The 14,885-nt window shown below is 43.0% G+C and overlaps 1 protein-coding gene across 2 annotated transcripts; it reads left to right on the top strand.

Annotated features, from left to right (window-relative positions):
• Positions 1-2,370: 2,370 nt before the first annotated feature.
• Positions 2,371-8,896, top strand: LOC125515212 (probable cinnamyl alcohol dehydrogenase 5). 2 transcript variants are annotated; one of them, XM_048680652.1, is made up of 4 exons: positions 2,371-2,572; positions 5,102-5,699; positions 7,987-8,140; positions 8,494-8,896. In XM_048680652.1, exons 1-4 carry the CDS (start codon positions 2,475-2,477, stop codon positions 8,712-8,714), a joined length of 1,071 nt encoding a protein of 356 aa, XP_048536609.1. In that variant the 5' UTR covers positions 2,371-2,474; the 3' UTR covers positions 8,715-8,896. The 2 variants fall into 2 exon arrangements, with proteins under 2 accessions (XP_048536609.1, XP_048536608.1); XM_048680651.1 differs by having other exon boundaries at positions 2,373-2,572; positions 5,072-5,699.
• Positions 8,897-14,885: the final 5,989 nt, after the last annotated feature.

Here is a 14,885-nt window from a genome sequence, read left to right on the forward strand (position 1 = left end):
GCCGCCGAAGGTTTGCGGGCATGGATTCGTCCGGCCGTCCACCGGGCTCGGCGCTTGCGCAGCCTCTTTGTGGCTTGCCGATGCCGCTCATATAGTGCGACGACTGCACGCAGAAAGTGTTGCGGCTCACTTCGGGCACGCCGAAGCACCCCGGATGAGTGTTCTCCAAATGCGAAAACGACGGGGTACGTGCACTTGCGATAGCTCATTTCATAGCTCATTCTTTAGTTCAATTGCAGTAGCTCACTTCGAGCTTGCTCATTCTTTTGTGTAAGACGATGGATGCTCATTTTGGGTTTGGGAAGGCCAATACATTGATTTATTGATAGAAAGAAACTTAATAGATGTTAGTGCACTCCTTAGTACAATCGAAGGCAATGATGCGGCTGCATGTGCAACTAGAGGGGAAGCAACGTCTACTTCTTTCGAACCAAATATGAAGAAAGAAGAATGCAAAATCAAAAATCCGCAGATCAACAATGAATGCATGGAGAAGATATTTGTCCAACTTGTGGGAGCAGTTATGGAAGTTGGAAATCTTCTGAAATGCATACTTGTGGTTCTTGTTTTCTTTGGTTTTGCTATTCTAGCAAAGATTTGATGATGTCTTTTGTATCTAATGTTGTTGCAAAAGCAAAGAAATGCATTATGCTAGATCAATTTAAGTTGCAAATTTAAGTCTTGCGGGCCGGGAGAAGCTGCACCAGATCAGACGCCGCAAAGCCGACCCATAAAAAGGGATATTATCTGCAACTATGGATGTCCGCGCCGGCCCGCAAAGGCATTTTTGCGCGAACTGCAAACATGTTTTGCGGGCCGGGAGGATACGGGGTCTGCTAGAGTTGCTCTTAGGCCCCGTTTGGAATCTCTCCACTCCTCCACTCCACGGAGTTGGTAGAGCTCGGTTTTGGCAGCTCCGTTAAAGTGAGCTGAAGTCTGGTCCACTCCGGGAGTGGAGTTAAGAGGAGCGGGGAGGAATCGAACGCTCCTTTATTCACTGAAATTTCTAGAGTTAACTGAGAAGTTGCACTCAGTAATCAAATCATTGTCACTACTATTATTGTGTGGTGTCCAAAAAAAATTACGGCAAAAATTGGTAAATGCTTACTTCCTATTATATGGCCATTTTCTAAAATTTTCTAAAATGTTCTTCGGCTCCCTTCCTATCCAAGCTGATGGTATATGATGACGAATTATAGATAATATTATAGCATAAAACATTTAGAAATTATAGATACATTGAAGACGTATCAACGGCCACCTCGTGCTTCTACTCCGATGACATGCTCTCTCCCATCGTGCTAGATCTTGAGGTAATGCTGGATGTGGTGCAAGAAGGAGCATGTTGAGTGGACGTGGTGAGGATGTTGAGCGGATGTGTTGTGGTGTGAAATTTAGCCGGGTGTGACCGCCTTTAAATAGTGGATTTCACTGGCGCCAAGCGTCCGGGTGCGTCAGCGCCGGAGTTGGTTCCTCAACCGGCGAGCCTGTTTAATGGCTGCATATAAACGAATGAACATTGAACATGCATAGTAGATATCAGTCCCGTCCCGTACAGTAAACGTCTCTTCGACATTGAACAGACGCAGACACCGAGAACGCGGCGCGGCCGGCGCGTCTCACTTTAATGTCGGCGCCAATAAGAGGCCACGTCCGTTCTAGACTGGCGTCAATGCGGGGGGCTCGCTCTATAGCGGCTATAGCAACATGAATGCGGGAACTGGCGTCGGGTGGGAACACACACGGACGAGGGATGAGCGTTTTTGATGCGATAGGATAGTCATGAGTGGACGTGGCAGCGGCCGGCCGCCCGCAAAACTTTCACTTTATCTGGTTTGTGGGTAAAAGCATCCGGATTAGACTAAACTGTGAATCTAGACAGGATCATACTGGATAGTAAAATACGTCTAAACCGCGAGATTTATATATTTGCGGATAGTTTAAGCGTCGACGTGGGAGATGCACGGAAACGAATCGTTTGCCCACGTCCTCCGAGAGCTGATCATCGAAAGGAAAACGAAAACGCCGCACTCTTGTTTTGTTCCCCCTCGAGATGGAGAAGGAAGAAAAGTCTGGCAATGGCATCGGGAGACCCAATGAAGCCCGAGTGTTTTGTTTCCTCTAGGCATGCACAACGACGGGACACTGTTACACCCACACCGCGCTCACCACAACCAATGGTTTCCTGTCGGCATGCACAGCACACCGACGGGCCAGCGGCACTGTTACACCCACTCCGCGCTCACCACAACCATCGTTTCCTTCACACCGACGGGACAGCGGCACTGTGTATGGGCCGGCCGGCTCAGCGATGACGCGCTTGGCACATCCGAAATGTGCGGGCCTTGTTGTAGTATAAAAGGCGGCCATCGGAACTCCCATCGCCTCATCGCTCGCCGTTGCAGTCACGACACCGCAGCAGAGACGCAAGAAGTAGTTCTCCGGCCGGCCGGACCTCGAGCGCGCCAGTCAGGATGGCACCCACGGCGGCGGAGCAGCACACGAGGAAGGCGGTGGGCCTGGCGGCGCGCGACGCCTCCGGCCACCTCTCCCCGCTCGCCATCACCCGGAGGTACGCACGCACGCAAGCCACTCGCTCTCTCCTCTCGTGCTCAAGGTCTTGCACTTGTCCGGCGGTGTAGCCAGCACGCGGCGCGCCTCCGCATGAGGCAGCGCCGCCGTACGCCGTCCGATCCGGTTTGGTGTTCGCTAGTTTTTCCCTCGTGCCCCGGCCGGTTGCTTGCATGCATGGTTACGTGGAACAATTTAATTTATTCCCATCATCAAATTGTCGTGTAGCGGACGATGATTAGCGGTCCACCGGATCTGGATTTCGCGAAATTAATCAGCGATATTTCCTCTTGAACAATCCTTCAATGTTCTGAACTAGTACAGTATGATCTTAGTGAATTTGTGCGGTTAACGGTGGCCTTGCTCTCTCCTTTGTTCCGATGCAGATTCTCAAAATAGTCTTTGTGGCATGTAAATTTATTTCCCTAGATTCATACACGTGTGGCTCTTACTCTTCCTATGTGTGGTATGAATCAAGTGGCTCATGTGGGCAGACCTCAACCGTACACCTGTTTCAGTGACCTCCTTGATTAGTACACTTGTAAGATGTTTTAGATATTTCAATATAAACTATATATGGACCGTGGCAAAAAAAAAAACGGTGAACACATTTGCTATTAACGTCGGCACCAACTCTTTTCCATTTTGGAACCTTTAGGTGACGCTACTGTTAGTTGTAGACACATACATGTGATGTGTCACCCTCAGTTACTTGTCACTATTAGCTTGTAGTACAATTCCTTTGCCTTTGTGCGTGTGGCCTTTGCTTTTCCTATGTGTTGTATGAATCGAGTGGCTCATCTAGTCATGTGGGCAAACCTCAACGGCACACTTGTTTCAACAGCTTCATTGATTAGTACTCCCTCCGTAAACTAATATAAGAGCGTTTAGATCACTACTTTAGTGATCTAAACGTTCTTATATTAGTACTTTACTAGGACTTGACTGGTCCGCAAAGGGGTTATAGCGATTTTGATTTTTTTTTTGTTATTACCCATTAGCTTGTTTGGATTGAAACTTCTTGATCAGAAGAGGATTTAGTTTCCTAAAACTTTTGCTAAAGAATAATCTATGCAATTTAATCATCATCACATCTTTCGTAATTAGTGAATACCTAGCTATTTAGGCTCATTTCATGCAATCATGCAAAGGTACCGTCACAAGTTTGTCATAAGAATGTTTTGATATTTTTATTTTACTTACATATTCGTATAAAGCAATGCTACCAACATGTGGGCACACCAAGCCCATTACGAAGCAATAGTTTGCAGTGGGAAATGAAAGACTCTGCTAATTTGTAGATGGTGCTAGTGGTTTTATGTTGTTATCGTAACCACGCTACTGTGGTATGAGATGTATAAGGTGATTGATGGATGATTTTAGGATCTGCAGTCCTAGAATTTACTTTTGAAATTATTTTCTCAAATCTCTATTTTTCTGAAGAGTAATAATATGCCGAATTATGTGATTTGCTCAAAGGAGTAAAATTATTTGTATGAATAATAAAATTTAGCAGCTTGATTAGACAAGAAAAACAGGAAAACAGAAATTGATCCTTTGCATGTATGACTGATTGTTTGGATTTTGAACCTTGTTGACCGTGTCGGCCTGTGTGTGAGTGGCGTTGTGAACCTTGTTCTTGAGGGATTCAGTTATCTAAAGCCAGGCATCTGCCTCTTTGATAAAAAAATAAATAAATAAACAGAGACTAGTTGCGTCAGCGAGCACTGAATTGAGTTGATAGACGAAACCATGATTTATTAGTGAGATTTATTAGCATGATTTACACACTTGAATGTACTCCCTCCATTCCAAAATATTTGAAGTTCTATGTTTAAGTCAAACTTCTTTAAGTTTAACCAAATCTATAAAAAAATATACCAACATTTTCAAAACAATTTAGTTTATGTAGATTCAACATAAAATATATTTTCATAATACATACTTTTGACATTGTATAGTTATCGGAAAATTTTCCTATAACTTGGTCATACAAATCTAGAGCTCAAAATATTCTAGAATAGAGGTACGTAGTACGTAAGGGCATGTTCAAAGCGGACCCTCAAACCTCTACTACATGTCCGGACCATAGTGTCCAGACCACTTCTGTCATCCAACGGAAGCCTGTATATGTCCGCTTAGCAGTCCGGCGTACGCATTGCGGTATTCAAGAGACAAACTGGGGGGGGGGGGGGGCTTTGTTGGAGTCCGGACATGCACTTGACCAATCACATGCATGGTCCCTCTCTTCTCTCTCTCTCCTCTCAACCAGACACTAAACCACAGATATCCCACCATATGCATGGTCCCCACATACCTTTTCTCCTTCCAACTGGATACTTTGTGATTAGCATTGGATGGCTCCCTTCCGCATCATGTCCGCGGACCAGGTCCGGACATAAAACAGACATATACCGGAGACATTTACTGGTCAGATTTGGAGATGCCCTTATAGCGTTTCTTTTTATGATGTCCATGTTTCTTATGATTCTTGCTTCAGGAGCACTAGAGATGACGATGTGGTGATCAGGATTCTGTACTGCGGGATCTGCCACTCTGACCTGCACGGCATCAAGAACGATTGGAAGAACGCCAAATACCCCATGGTCCCTGGGCATGAGATCGCCGGCGAGGTCAATGAGGTCGGCAAGAATGTGACCAAGTTCAAGACCGGCGACCGTGTGGGCGTCGGGTGCATGGTGAATTCGTGCCAATCCTGCGAGAGCTGCAACAAGGGCTTCGAGAACCACTGCCCGGGCATAATCCCCACCTACAACTTGGTCGACCTTGATGGCACCATCACCTACGGTGGCTACTCCAGCATGGTAGTGGTGCACGAGCGGTTCGTGGTCAGGTTCCCCGACACCATTCCGCTCGACAAGGGAGCGCCGCTGCTGTGCGCTGGCATCACCGTGTACAGCCCCATGAAGTACCACGGTCTGAACGTTCCCGGGATGCACCTCGGTGTGCTGGGACTGGGCGGGCTGGGCCATGTTGCGGTCAAGTTCGGCAAGGCCTTCGGGATGAAGGTAACGGTGATTAGCTCTTCGCCGGGGAAGAAGCAGGAGGCCCTCGAGAGGCTAGGCGCCGATGCGTTCATTGTCAGCAAGAACGACAAAGAGATGAAGGTATGCAAATGTTTTCAATCACCAATTTTTTTGACTCAAATTGGTTTATATTAGACTAATAGAATATTGGACACAACCAAAATATATGGTACTAAACTCACAGACACAAGAACAACCCTAAGGCCTAAATAAAGGACCTACGATTATATGCCTCTTGTCGGAGCCACAACAAGATTTATCGTTGTTGCACCACCATAGCTCTTGCCGAAAATGAACAACATCAACAAATCCGGCCATTGAAGTACTTGCAAAGACCTACTCCCTCCGTCCGAAAATACTTGTCATCAAAATGGATAAAAAAAGATGTATCTAGAACTAAAATACATCTAGATACATCCCTTTTTATCCATTTTGATGACAAGTATTTCCGGACGGAGGGAGTATAAAGGAAGAATTGTCACAATAGCAGACCGCCACATACCATGGAGATTTGCAACAACACCAAGCATATCGGCACGGGGATCACCCTGATCAAGGCAGACATCAGTGCTACTATCGCTCGAAGATGATGTTGCCGCCGCCGATGCACATGAAGCCCCGCCGACAAACAACACAAAAAATCAACCCGTCATCCACAAGTAACAACAGGGACAAAATCTTCCAGGCTCCTTGATAATGCCACAAGAAGCTTCATCGAGACGGGATTGGAGTCGGGCAACTTTTATTCTAGATGACGCCGTCATCCATTGGACTAATGTCAGCCGCGAGACCAAAACCTGCTACACAAAAGACGAGAGATGAAAATCCCCTCCCCTCACCCTGCAGTCCGGAGCGACGATTGGAGCGGAGTGAAGAGGATTTTTTTTTTGGCGGCTAAGGTTTCTTCATGGGTATTTTGTTTAAACTAGCAAAAGGTGTGTTGCAATGGGAGAAAAAATAAATCATAATCTCCAATAGCTATGACCACATTTTGTTAACATCTCATCGCAAGATTTTGAAGAAAAAATTCACAGATGATAGAAAGTGTACCCTTTCTAAATTTATTCACAAATTGAGCAATGTTCACATTTTCAAAAAAATAGCGTGGTTGTAAAAAAACTTGACAATTCAAAGAATTATTCTGAATTTCAAGAAACATTTTAAAAAACATACTACTCCCTTCGTTCGTTTTTATAAGACGTTTTGGACAGCTAGCTTTGAACTGTTTTAGGCACTGTCTGAATTGTCTAAGACGTCTTATAAAAGTGAACAGAAAAAGTATAATATTTCGATCCACCCCGGTAGTTAATTCTTCAAAATTCACACGGGTATATAGTCACAAAGACTCACAAACATTACTGTTTAACTACATACCTTCGATCATTCGTGAATATTTTTATAAATTTGAGAACATTTTCTTTTGAATCGGCGAACGATTCTACAATAGACGAACATTTTTTTAAATTGGTGGACTTTGTTAAATTGATGAATATTTTTTGAAATGCATGAACATTTTTTGAATTAGCAAACATTTTACTAATGAAGAAACTCTTTCGTAACTCATGAACTATTTTTAAAACTTTAGGACATTTTTTTTACAATTCATGCACATTTTTGAATTAGCAAACATTTTGTTCAATTTTATTAACAATTTTTAATGCACTGATTTTTTTCAAAATGAAGTATTTTTTATTTTATAGACATTTTTAAAAAAAAATGCGATTCTTTAAGAAAAATCCGAGCATTTTTTGAATTCATAAACAATTTATATTTTCTTGAGCCTTTTATTTCAAAATTCTCAGTTTTCTAAATTTCAGAATTTTTTTTAAGTCCCAAATTATTTAATGTAGAAAAAAACAGAAAAGAAAAACAACAATAAAAAAAGAAATTATAAAACAGACCGCCCGCACATGGGCCGGCTCAAAAGACATCATGCATATTCTCCTGCGCACAAAGCGCAGTATAGAAGGACTCTACTGCATGGGCAGGCCCATGCGGGTGATTCCCCGCAAAACGTTTTTTGTCACTTATACGTGGCATTGGTAGAAAATGTAATCTAGGTATAGGTAGATATGTTTTGTTGGGCAATCCTCATGACCAAACTCTTGTACCTATGAACATTACTCTGATTCAATAAAGCTTGCGAGACTAGTCAAAAAAAAGTTATATGTGACATTGGTGGGTAATATTTTGCAACTTTAGGGGCAATTTTAATGATGTGCCGCCAAAAGCACTATTTGCTTTATTATTACGTAGAGATTGTTTCCAATCACCAATTCATCAAGCAAGACTATTAGATTGTTCTTTTAGTTCATGTGTGCTTACTGTTTACTGCTTTAATTTAAATTTAAATGTGTCACCTTTGCAGGCCGCGATGAGTACCATGGATGGCATCATAAACACGGTGTCTGCAAACATCCCCATGGCCCCTTTCTTGGGGCTACTGAAACCCAACGGCAAGATGATCATGGTTGGTCTCCCAGAGAAGCCTATGGAGATCTCTCCCTTTGCTCTGGTTGCCAGTAAGTCATCCGACCTCACATGCTTAGCTATATACTATACCCTTTCTCGTCTAACAATTTTAAGAAACCATGCATTGCATTATCGACCACATGCATTTAGTTGTCTGTGTAACTGACTGGCAGTGGCGGAGCCAGGAATTAAAGATTAGGGGGGGCAAATGACTCAATCTTTTGATAAAAGGGGCCAAACAATATGAATGCATGTATTTTTGTCTAAATTTTAGACCGTTCATGTACAAACTAGCAGCAAATCAGCTGTCATAGGAGGGGCCAGGGCCCCTGCTGATCCCCCTGTCTCCGCCACTGCTGACTGGTACACATACTGACGTACGTGTGACTGACTGTATGCACAGCGAACAAGACCCTGGCCGGGAGCCTCATTGGCGGCATGAGGGACACCCAGGAGATGCTTGACCTTGCGGCCAAGCACGGCGTGACGGCAGACATCGAAGTGATCGGTGCCGAGTACGTGAACACGGCCATGGAGCGCCTTGCCAAGGCCGATGTCAGGTATCGATTCGTCATCGACATTGGCAACACCCTCGACAAGGCCGCCGCCGCCACCACCGAGTGATTATGCCTCTCTGCTCTTGTCAGCAGTAGCAAGAAACAACCGAAAAATATGTTTTGGTGTGAAGGTGTAAACCCTCATGTACGCGACACCGCATTTGTATTTGTATGTAATAGTAGTACATGAATTCTTCTTCGTACTGGCAGATGTTGCATGGTATCCAAAGAAATCATATCTTCTATACACCATCAGTTGTGTCATCTTATTGCCAAACACATGGCTTGTTTGAGACTGCTTCGCTCCACCAAAATCACTTTCTAAAGAGCTTCACAAAAACTTTAAGTTGTATCTCAGATTCTATTTTTTTTCAGAGCGGCATATTATGGAGATACCCTGTTTGGCTTGCGTTTTCTAAAGCATAATTTCAAATTAAACATTTTTACAAAATTGTTAGCAAATTCCCAATAAATTGATGTTGAACATAAATTACAAACCACACACTTTTTAAAAACAATTATCAGCTTTTTTTGAAACAAAATATTTCATAAATTTGTGAACAATTTTTTTTTGAAAACGGGATTTTTTTCTAACACTGTAAACAATATCTAAAAAATATTCCAAAATTTTGATTTTTTATAAATAATAATAAATATCAAAAAAGAAAAAAATAAATTAATGAAAAAAGAAAAAAAAGAAACAAAAAAACAAATAAGCCTTGCCCAACTAGGCGACGACATCGCACAATTATGACATAATGCATGCACTATAATATCTGGTTTTGGGAACCTTCTAGAGGGTTTTCATTGGTTTCGTTTTTTTTTCAATATTTTTTCCTTTTTGTTTTTTTACGTTTGTTGGTTTCTTTTTTTCAAGTTTATTTTTTCTGTTTTTTTTCCATATATCTTTATTTTCTGAAAATGTTCGGAATTCCAGAAAATTGCTCAGGATTCCAAAGTTTTGTTCGCATTTTGAAAAGAATATTCAGAACTTTTTCTTGTTCCAGAATAATTCAAAAAAGTTCCCATTGTTTCATAAAATGATTACGCTTCAAAAATGTTCGCGTTTTTTTAAATGATCAAAAGTTATGAAAAATATTTGCTGTTTAAATGAAAGTTCTCTACAGTACCTACTGATTTTTAACTTTGTTCATGTTTTCAAAATGTTTGCATTTTTAAAAAATGTTCAAACTTCAAGAAATGTTTACGTACTTAGATTGTAAGTTACCTCCATCCATATTTGGTATCCCAACCTACTTGTTCTAACAGGTCCACTGTAATTAAACATCAATTGAAATGTATGACAACCCTTTGAAATCCATCCATATTTTGGGTTTGCATGCTGATGGAGTGTAAAACAGATGTCAAATTTAATACAGCTTATTATTTTGTAATTGCTGGTGACACGACAATATTTAGTGTAGACATTTTTTATGTGCCTATGAATTTGTACCTGTTGGAGAACGCAGTAATTTCAAAAAAAATCCTACGCACACGCAAGATCATGGTGATGCATAGCAACAAGAAGGGAAGAGTGTTGTCCACATACCCTCGTAAACCGTAAGCAGAAGCGTTACGACAACGCGGTTGATGTAGTCGTTCGTCTTCACGATCGACCGATCCTATTACCGAAGGTACGACACCTCCGTGATCTGCACACGTTCGGCTCGGTGACGTCCCACGAACTCACGATCCAGCAGAGTGTCGAGGGATAGCTTCGTCAGCACGACGGTGTGATGACGGTGATGATGATGCTACCGGAACAAGGGTTCTCCTAAGCACCGCTACGATATGACCGAGGTGGATTATGATGTAGGGGGGTACCTCACACGGGTGGACACAATCAACTTGTGTGTTCTAGGGTGCCCCCCTGCCCCCGTATATAAAGGAGCAAGGGGGGAGGCCGGCCGGCCTAGGGGCGCGCCAAAGAGAGGGGAAGTCCTCCTCCTAGTAGAAGTAGGACTCCCCATTTCCTAGTCCAACTAGGAAGGGGAAAGGGGAAAGGAAGGAGAGGAGAGAGGGAGGAAAGACGCCCCCACCTTCCTTGTCCAATTCGGACTCCCAAGGGGGGGTGGCTGGGACTAGATGATGGATCTCGAGATCTAATCACCAAGTTTCTGGCCGGCCACCGCCGACGAAGAAGATGACCACCACCACTGGCTACACCGGCCAGAACAGATCTGCCATGGGTGCCGTCAAGCAGTCCACCAGGCCCTCGACGCAGCCGCCGATCTAAAGCCAGATGACATGCCGTCGAAGACCGCATCGCGCCGCCGCCCGATCCAGACCAGCCGCTGCAGCAGCTGCCCGTGGCTCGAGGCAGGGCCGACCGCCGCCGCCGTCGAAGCCAACGCCGTCGCTTCTAGATCGGTTGCACCTCCACGCATGTTGGGGCCCCGCCACCCCTGAGACGCGGGAGGGAGGAAGAGCCCCCGCCATCGCCGTCGGCCTCCGGGCGCAAGCTGGTGGCGTCCTCCGGCGGCGATGGGAGGAGGGGAGGAAGATGGGCTAGGCCCCAGCGACGGCTAGGGTTGGGGAGCCACCCGAGTCGCCCGAGCGGGGGGCGACGCGGGGGTGTATCAATGAACACTGTAACTATATGAACTAAATGGTAATTTGTTTCTGGAACCATTATATATGGGAGGAACACTCTGATGTCTACTACACAACCTTCTTCTTGTAGACGTTGTTGGGCCTCCAAGGCAGAGGTTTGTAGGATAGTAGCAAATTTCCCTCAAGTGGATGACCTAAGGTTTATCAATCCGTAGGAGGCGTAGGATGAAGATGGTCTCTCTCAAGCAACCCTGCAACCAAATAACAAAGAGTCTCTTGTGTCCCCAACACACCCAATACAATGGTAAATTGTATAGGTGCACTAGTTCGGGGAAGAGATGGTGATACAAGTGGTATATGGATAGTAGATAAATGTTTTTGTAATCTGAAAATATAAAAACAGCAAGGTAACGAATGATAAAACTGAGCGTAAACGGTATTGCAATGTGTTGGAACAAGGCCTAGGGTTCATACTTTCACTAGTGCAAGTCCTCTCAACAATAATAACATAATTGGATCACATAACTATCCCTCAACATGCAAGAAAGAGTCACTCCAAAGTCACTAATAGCGGAGAACGAACGAAGAGATTATGGTAGGGTACGAAACCACCTCAAAGTTATTCTTTCCAATCAATCCGTTTGGCTATTCCTATAGGTGTCACAAACAGCCCTAGAGTTCGTACTAGAATAACACCTTAAGACACAAATCAACCAAAACCCTAATGTCACCTAGATACTCCAATGTCACCTCAAGTATCCGTGGGTATGATTATACGATATGCATCACACAATCTCAGATTCATCTATTCAACCAACACATAGAACCTCAAAGAGTGCCCCAAAGTTCCTACCGGAGAATCACGACAAAAACGTGTACCAACCCCTATGCATAGGTTCATGGGTGGAACCCGCAAGTTGATCACCAAAACATACATCAAGTGAATCACATGGTATCCCATTGTCACCACAGATACGCACGACAAGACATGCATCAAGTGTTCTCAAATCTTTAAAGACTCAATCCGATAAGATAACCTCAAAGGAGAAACTCAATCCATTACAAGAGAGTAGAGGGGGAAGAAACATCATAGGATCCAAATATGATAGCAAAGCTCGCGATACATCAAGATCGTATCACCTCAAGAACACAAGAGAGAGAGAGAGAGAGAGATCAAACAAATAGCTACTGGTACATACCCTCAGCCTCGAGGGAGAACTACTCCCTCCTCGTCATGGAGAGCACCGGGATGATGAAGATGGCCACCGGAGAGGGATTCCCCCCTCCGGTAGGGTGCCGGAACGGGTCTAGATTGGCTTTCGGTGGCTACGGAGACTTCTGCCGGCGGAACTCCCGATCTATTGTGCTCCCCGATGTTTTTAGGGTATATGGAGATATATAGGCGGAAGAAGTACACCAGGGAGGCACGAGGGGCCCACGAGGGTGGAGGGCGCACCCTCTACCTCGTGGCCTCCTCGAAGCTTCCCTTACGCGCACTTCAAGTCTTTTGGGCTTCTTTCCTTCCAAAAATGAGTTCCTGAAGTTTCAGGTCAATTGGATTCTGTTTGATTTTCCTTTTCTTCGAAACCCTAAAACAGGCAAAAAACAACAATTCTGGGCTGGGCCTCTGGTTAATAGGTTAGTCCCAAAAATAATATAAAAGTGGATAATAAAGCCCAATAATGTCCAAAACAGTAGATAATATAGCATGGAGCAATCAAAAATTATAGATACGTTGGAGACGTATCAAGCATCCCCAAGCTTAATTGCTGCTCGTCCTCGAGTAGGTAAATGATAAAAACAGAATTTTTGATGTGAAGTGCTACTTGGCATAATTTTAATGTAATTCTTCTTAATTGTGGTATGAATATTCAGATCCGAAAGATTCAAGACAAAAGTTCATATTGACATAAAAATAATAATACTTCAAGCATACTAACAAAGCACTTATGTCTTCTCAAAATAACATGGCTAAAGAAAGTTATCCCTACAAAATCATATAGTCTGGCTATGCTCTATCTTCACCACACAAAATATTTAAATCATGCACAACCCCGATGACAAGCCAAGCAATTGTTTCGTACTTTTGACATTCTCAAAACTTTTTCAATCTTCATGCAATACATAAGCGTGAGCCATGGACATAGCACTATAGGTGGAATAGTGTGGTGGTTGTGGAGAAGACAAAAAGAGAGAAGATAGTCTCACATCAACTAGGCATGTCAACGGGCTATGAAGATGCCCATCAATAGATATCAATGTGAGTGAGTAGGGATTGCCATGCAACGGATGCACTAGAGCTATAAGTATATGAAAGCTCAAAAAGAAACTAAGTGGGTGTGCATCCAACTTGCTTGCTCATGAAGACCTAGGGCATTTTGAGGAAGCCCATCATTGGAATATACCAGCCAAGTTCTATAATGAAAGATTCTCCCTAGTATATGAAAGTGATAACATGAGAGACTCTCTACTATGAAGATCATGGTGCTACTTTGAAGCACAAATGTGGTAAAAAGATAGTAACATTGTCCCTTCTCTCTTTATCTCTCATTTTTTTATTTGGGCCTTTTTTATGGCCTCTTTTCTTTCTTTCTTTTTCTTTTTTTTAATTTTTCGTCTGGAGTCTCATCCCGACTTGTGGGGGAATCATAATCTCCATTATCCTTTCCTCACTGGGACAATGATCTAATAATGATGATCATCACACTTTTATTTTTCTTACAACTCAACAATTACAACTCGATACTTAGAACAAAATATGACTCTATATGAATGCCTCTGGCGGTGTACCGGGATATGCAATGACTCATAAGTGACATGTATGAAAGAATTATGAATGGTAGCTTTGCCACAAATACGATGTCAACTACATGATCATGCTAAGCAATATGACAATGATGGAGTGTGTCATAATAAACGGAACGGTGGAAACTTGTATGGCAATATATATCGGAATGTCTATGAAAATGACATAATAGCTAGGTATGGTGGCTGTTTTGAGGAAGGTATATGGTGGGTGTATGATATCGGCGAAAGGTGCGCGGTATTAGAGAGGCTAGCAAAGGTGGAAGGGTGAGAGTGCGTATAATCCATGGACTCAACATTAGTCATAAAGAACTCATATACTTATTGCAAAAATCTACAAGTTATCAAAGCAAAGTATTACGCGCATGCTCCTAGAAGGATAGATTGGTAGGAAAAGACCATCGCTCGTCCCCGACCGCCACTCATAAGGAAGGCAATCAAAAAATAAATCATGCTCCGACTTCATCACATAATGGTTCACCATACGTGCATGCTACGGGAATCACAAACTTCAACACAAGTATTTCTCAAATTCACAACTACTCAACTAGCACAACTTTAATATCACAATCTTTATATCTTAAAACAATTATCAAGTATCAAACATAGTATTCAACACACTCATAAGCGAATTTTTATTATTGAATACCTAGCATATTAGGATTTTAAGCAAATTACCATGCTATTTAAGACTCTCAAAATAATCTAAGTGAAGCAGGAGAGATCAATAGTTTCTACTCCCTCCGGTCCTTTTTAGTTCGCATATAAGATTTGACTGAATTCAAGCCTCGTAAAATTGGACCAGCTTTGTAGAAAAAAGTGTCAACATTCACAATCTAAAATCAATACCACTAGATGTGTCATGACTTAAAGTTTCATA

This window comes from Triticum urartu, chromosome 6, assembly GCF_003073215.2.
Source record: "Triticum urartu cultivar G1812 chromosome 6, Tu2.1, whole genome shotgun sequence".
NCBI classification, from domain to species: Eukaryota; Viridiplantae; Streptophyta; class Magnoliopsida; order Poales; family Poaceae; genus Triticum; species Triticum urartu.

What these genes read in the sequence shown, in the direction of transcription:
- LOC125515212 (XM_048680651.1), top strand. Translation starts at nt 2,475, where the DNA reads ATGGCACCCACGGCGGCGGAGCAGCACACGAGGAAGGCGGTGGGCCTG. An exon ending in AGAACGACAAAGAGATGAAG is followed by an intron (nt 5,700 to 7,986) that starts GTATGCAAATGT and finishes TCACCTTTGCAG; the next exon opens with GCCGCGATGAGTACCATGGA. An exon ending in TCCCTTTGCTCTGGTTGCCA is followed by an intron (nt 8,141 to 8,493) that starts GTAAGTCATCCG and finishes CTGTATGCACAG; the next exon opens with CGAACAAGACCCTGGCCGGG.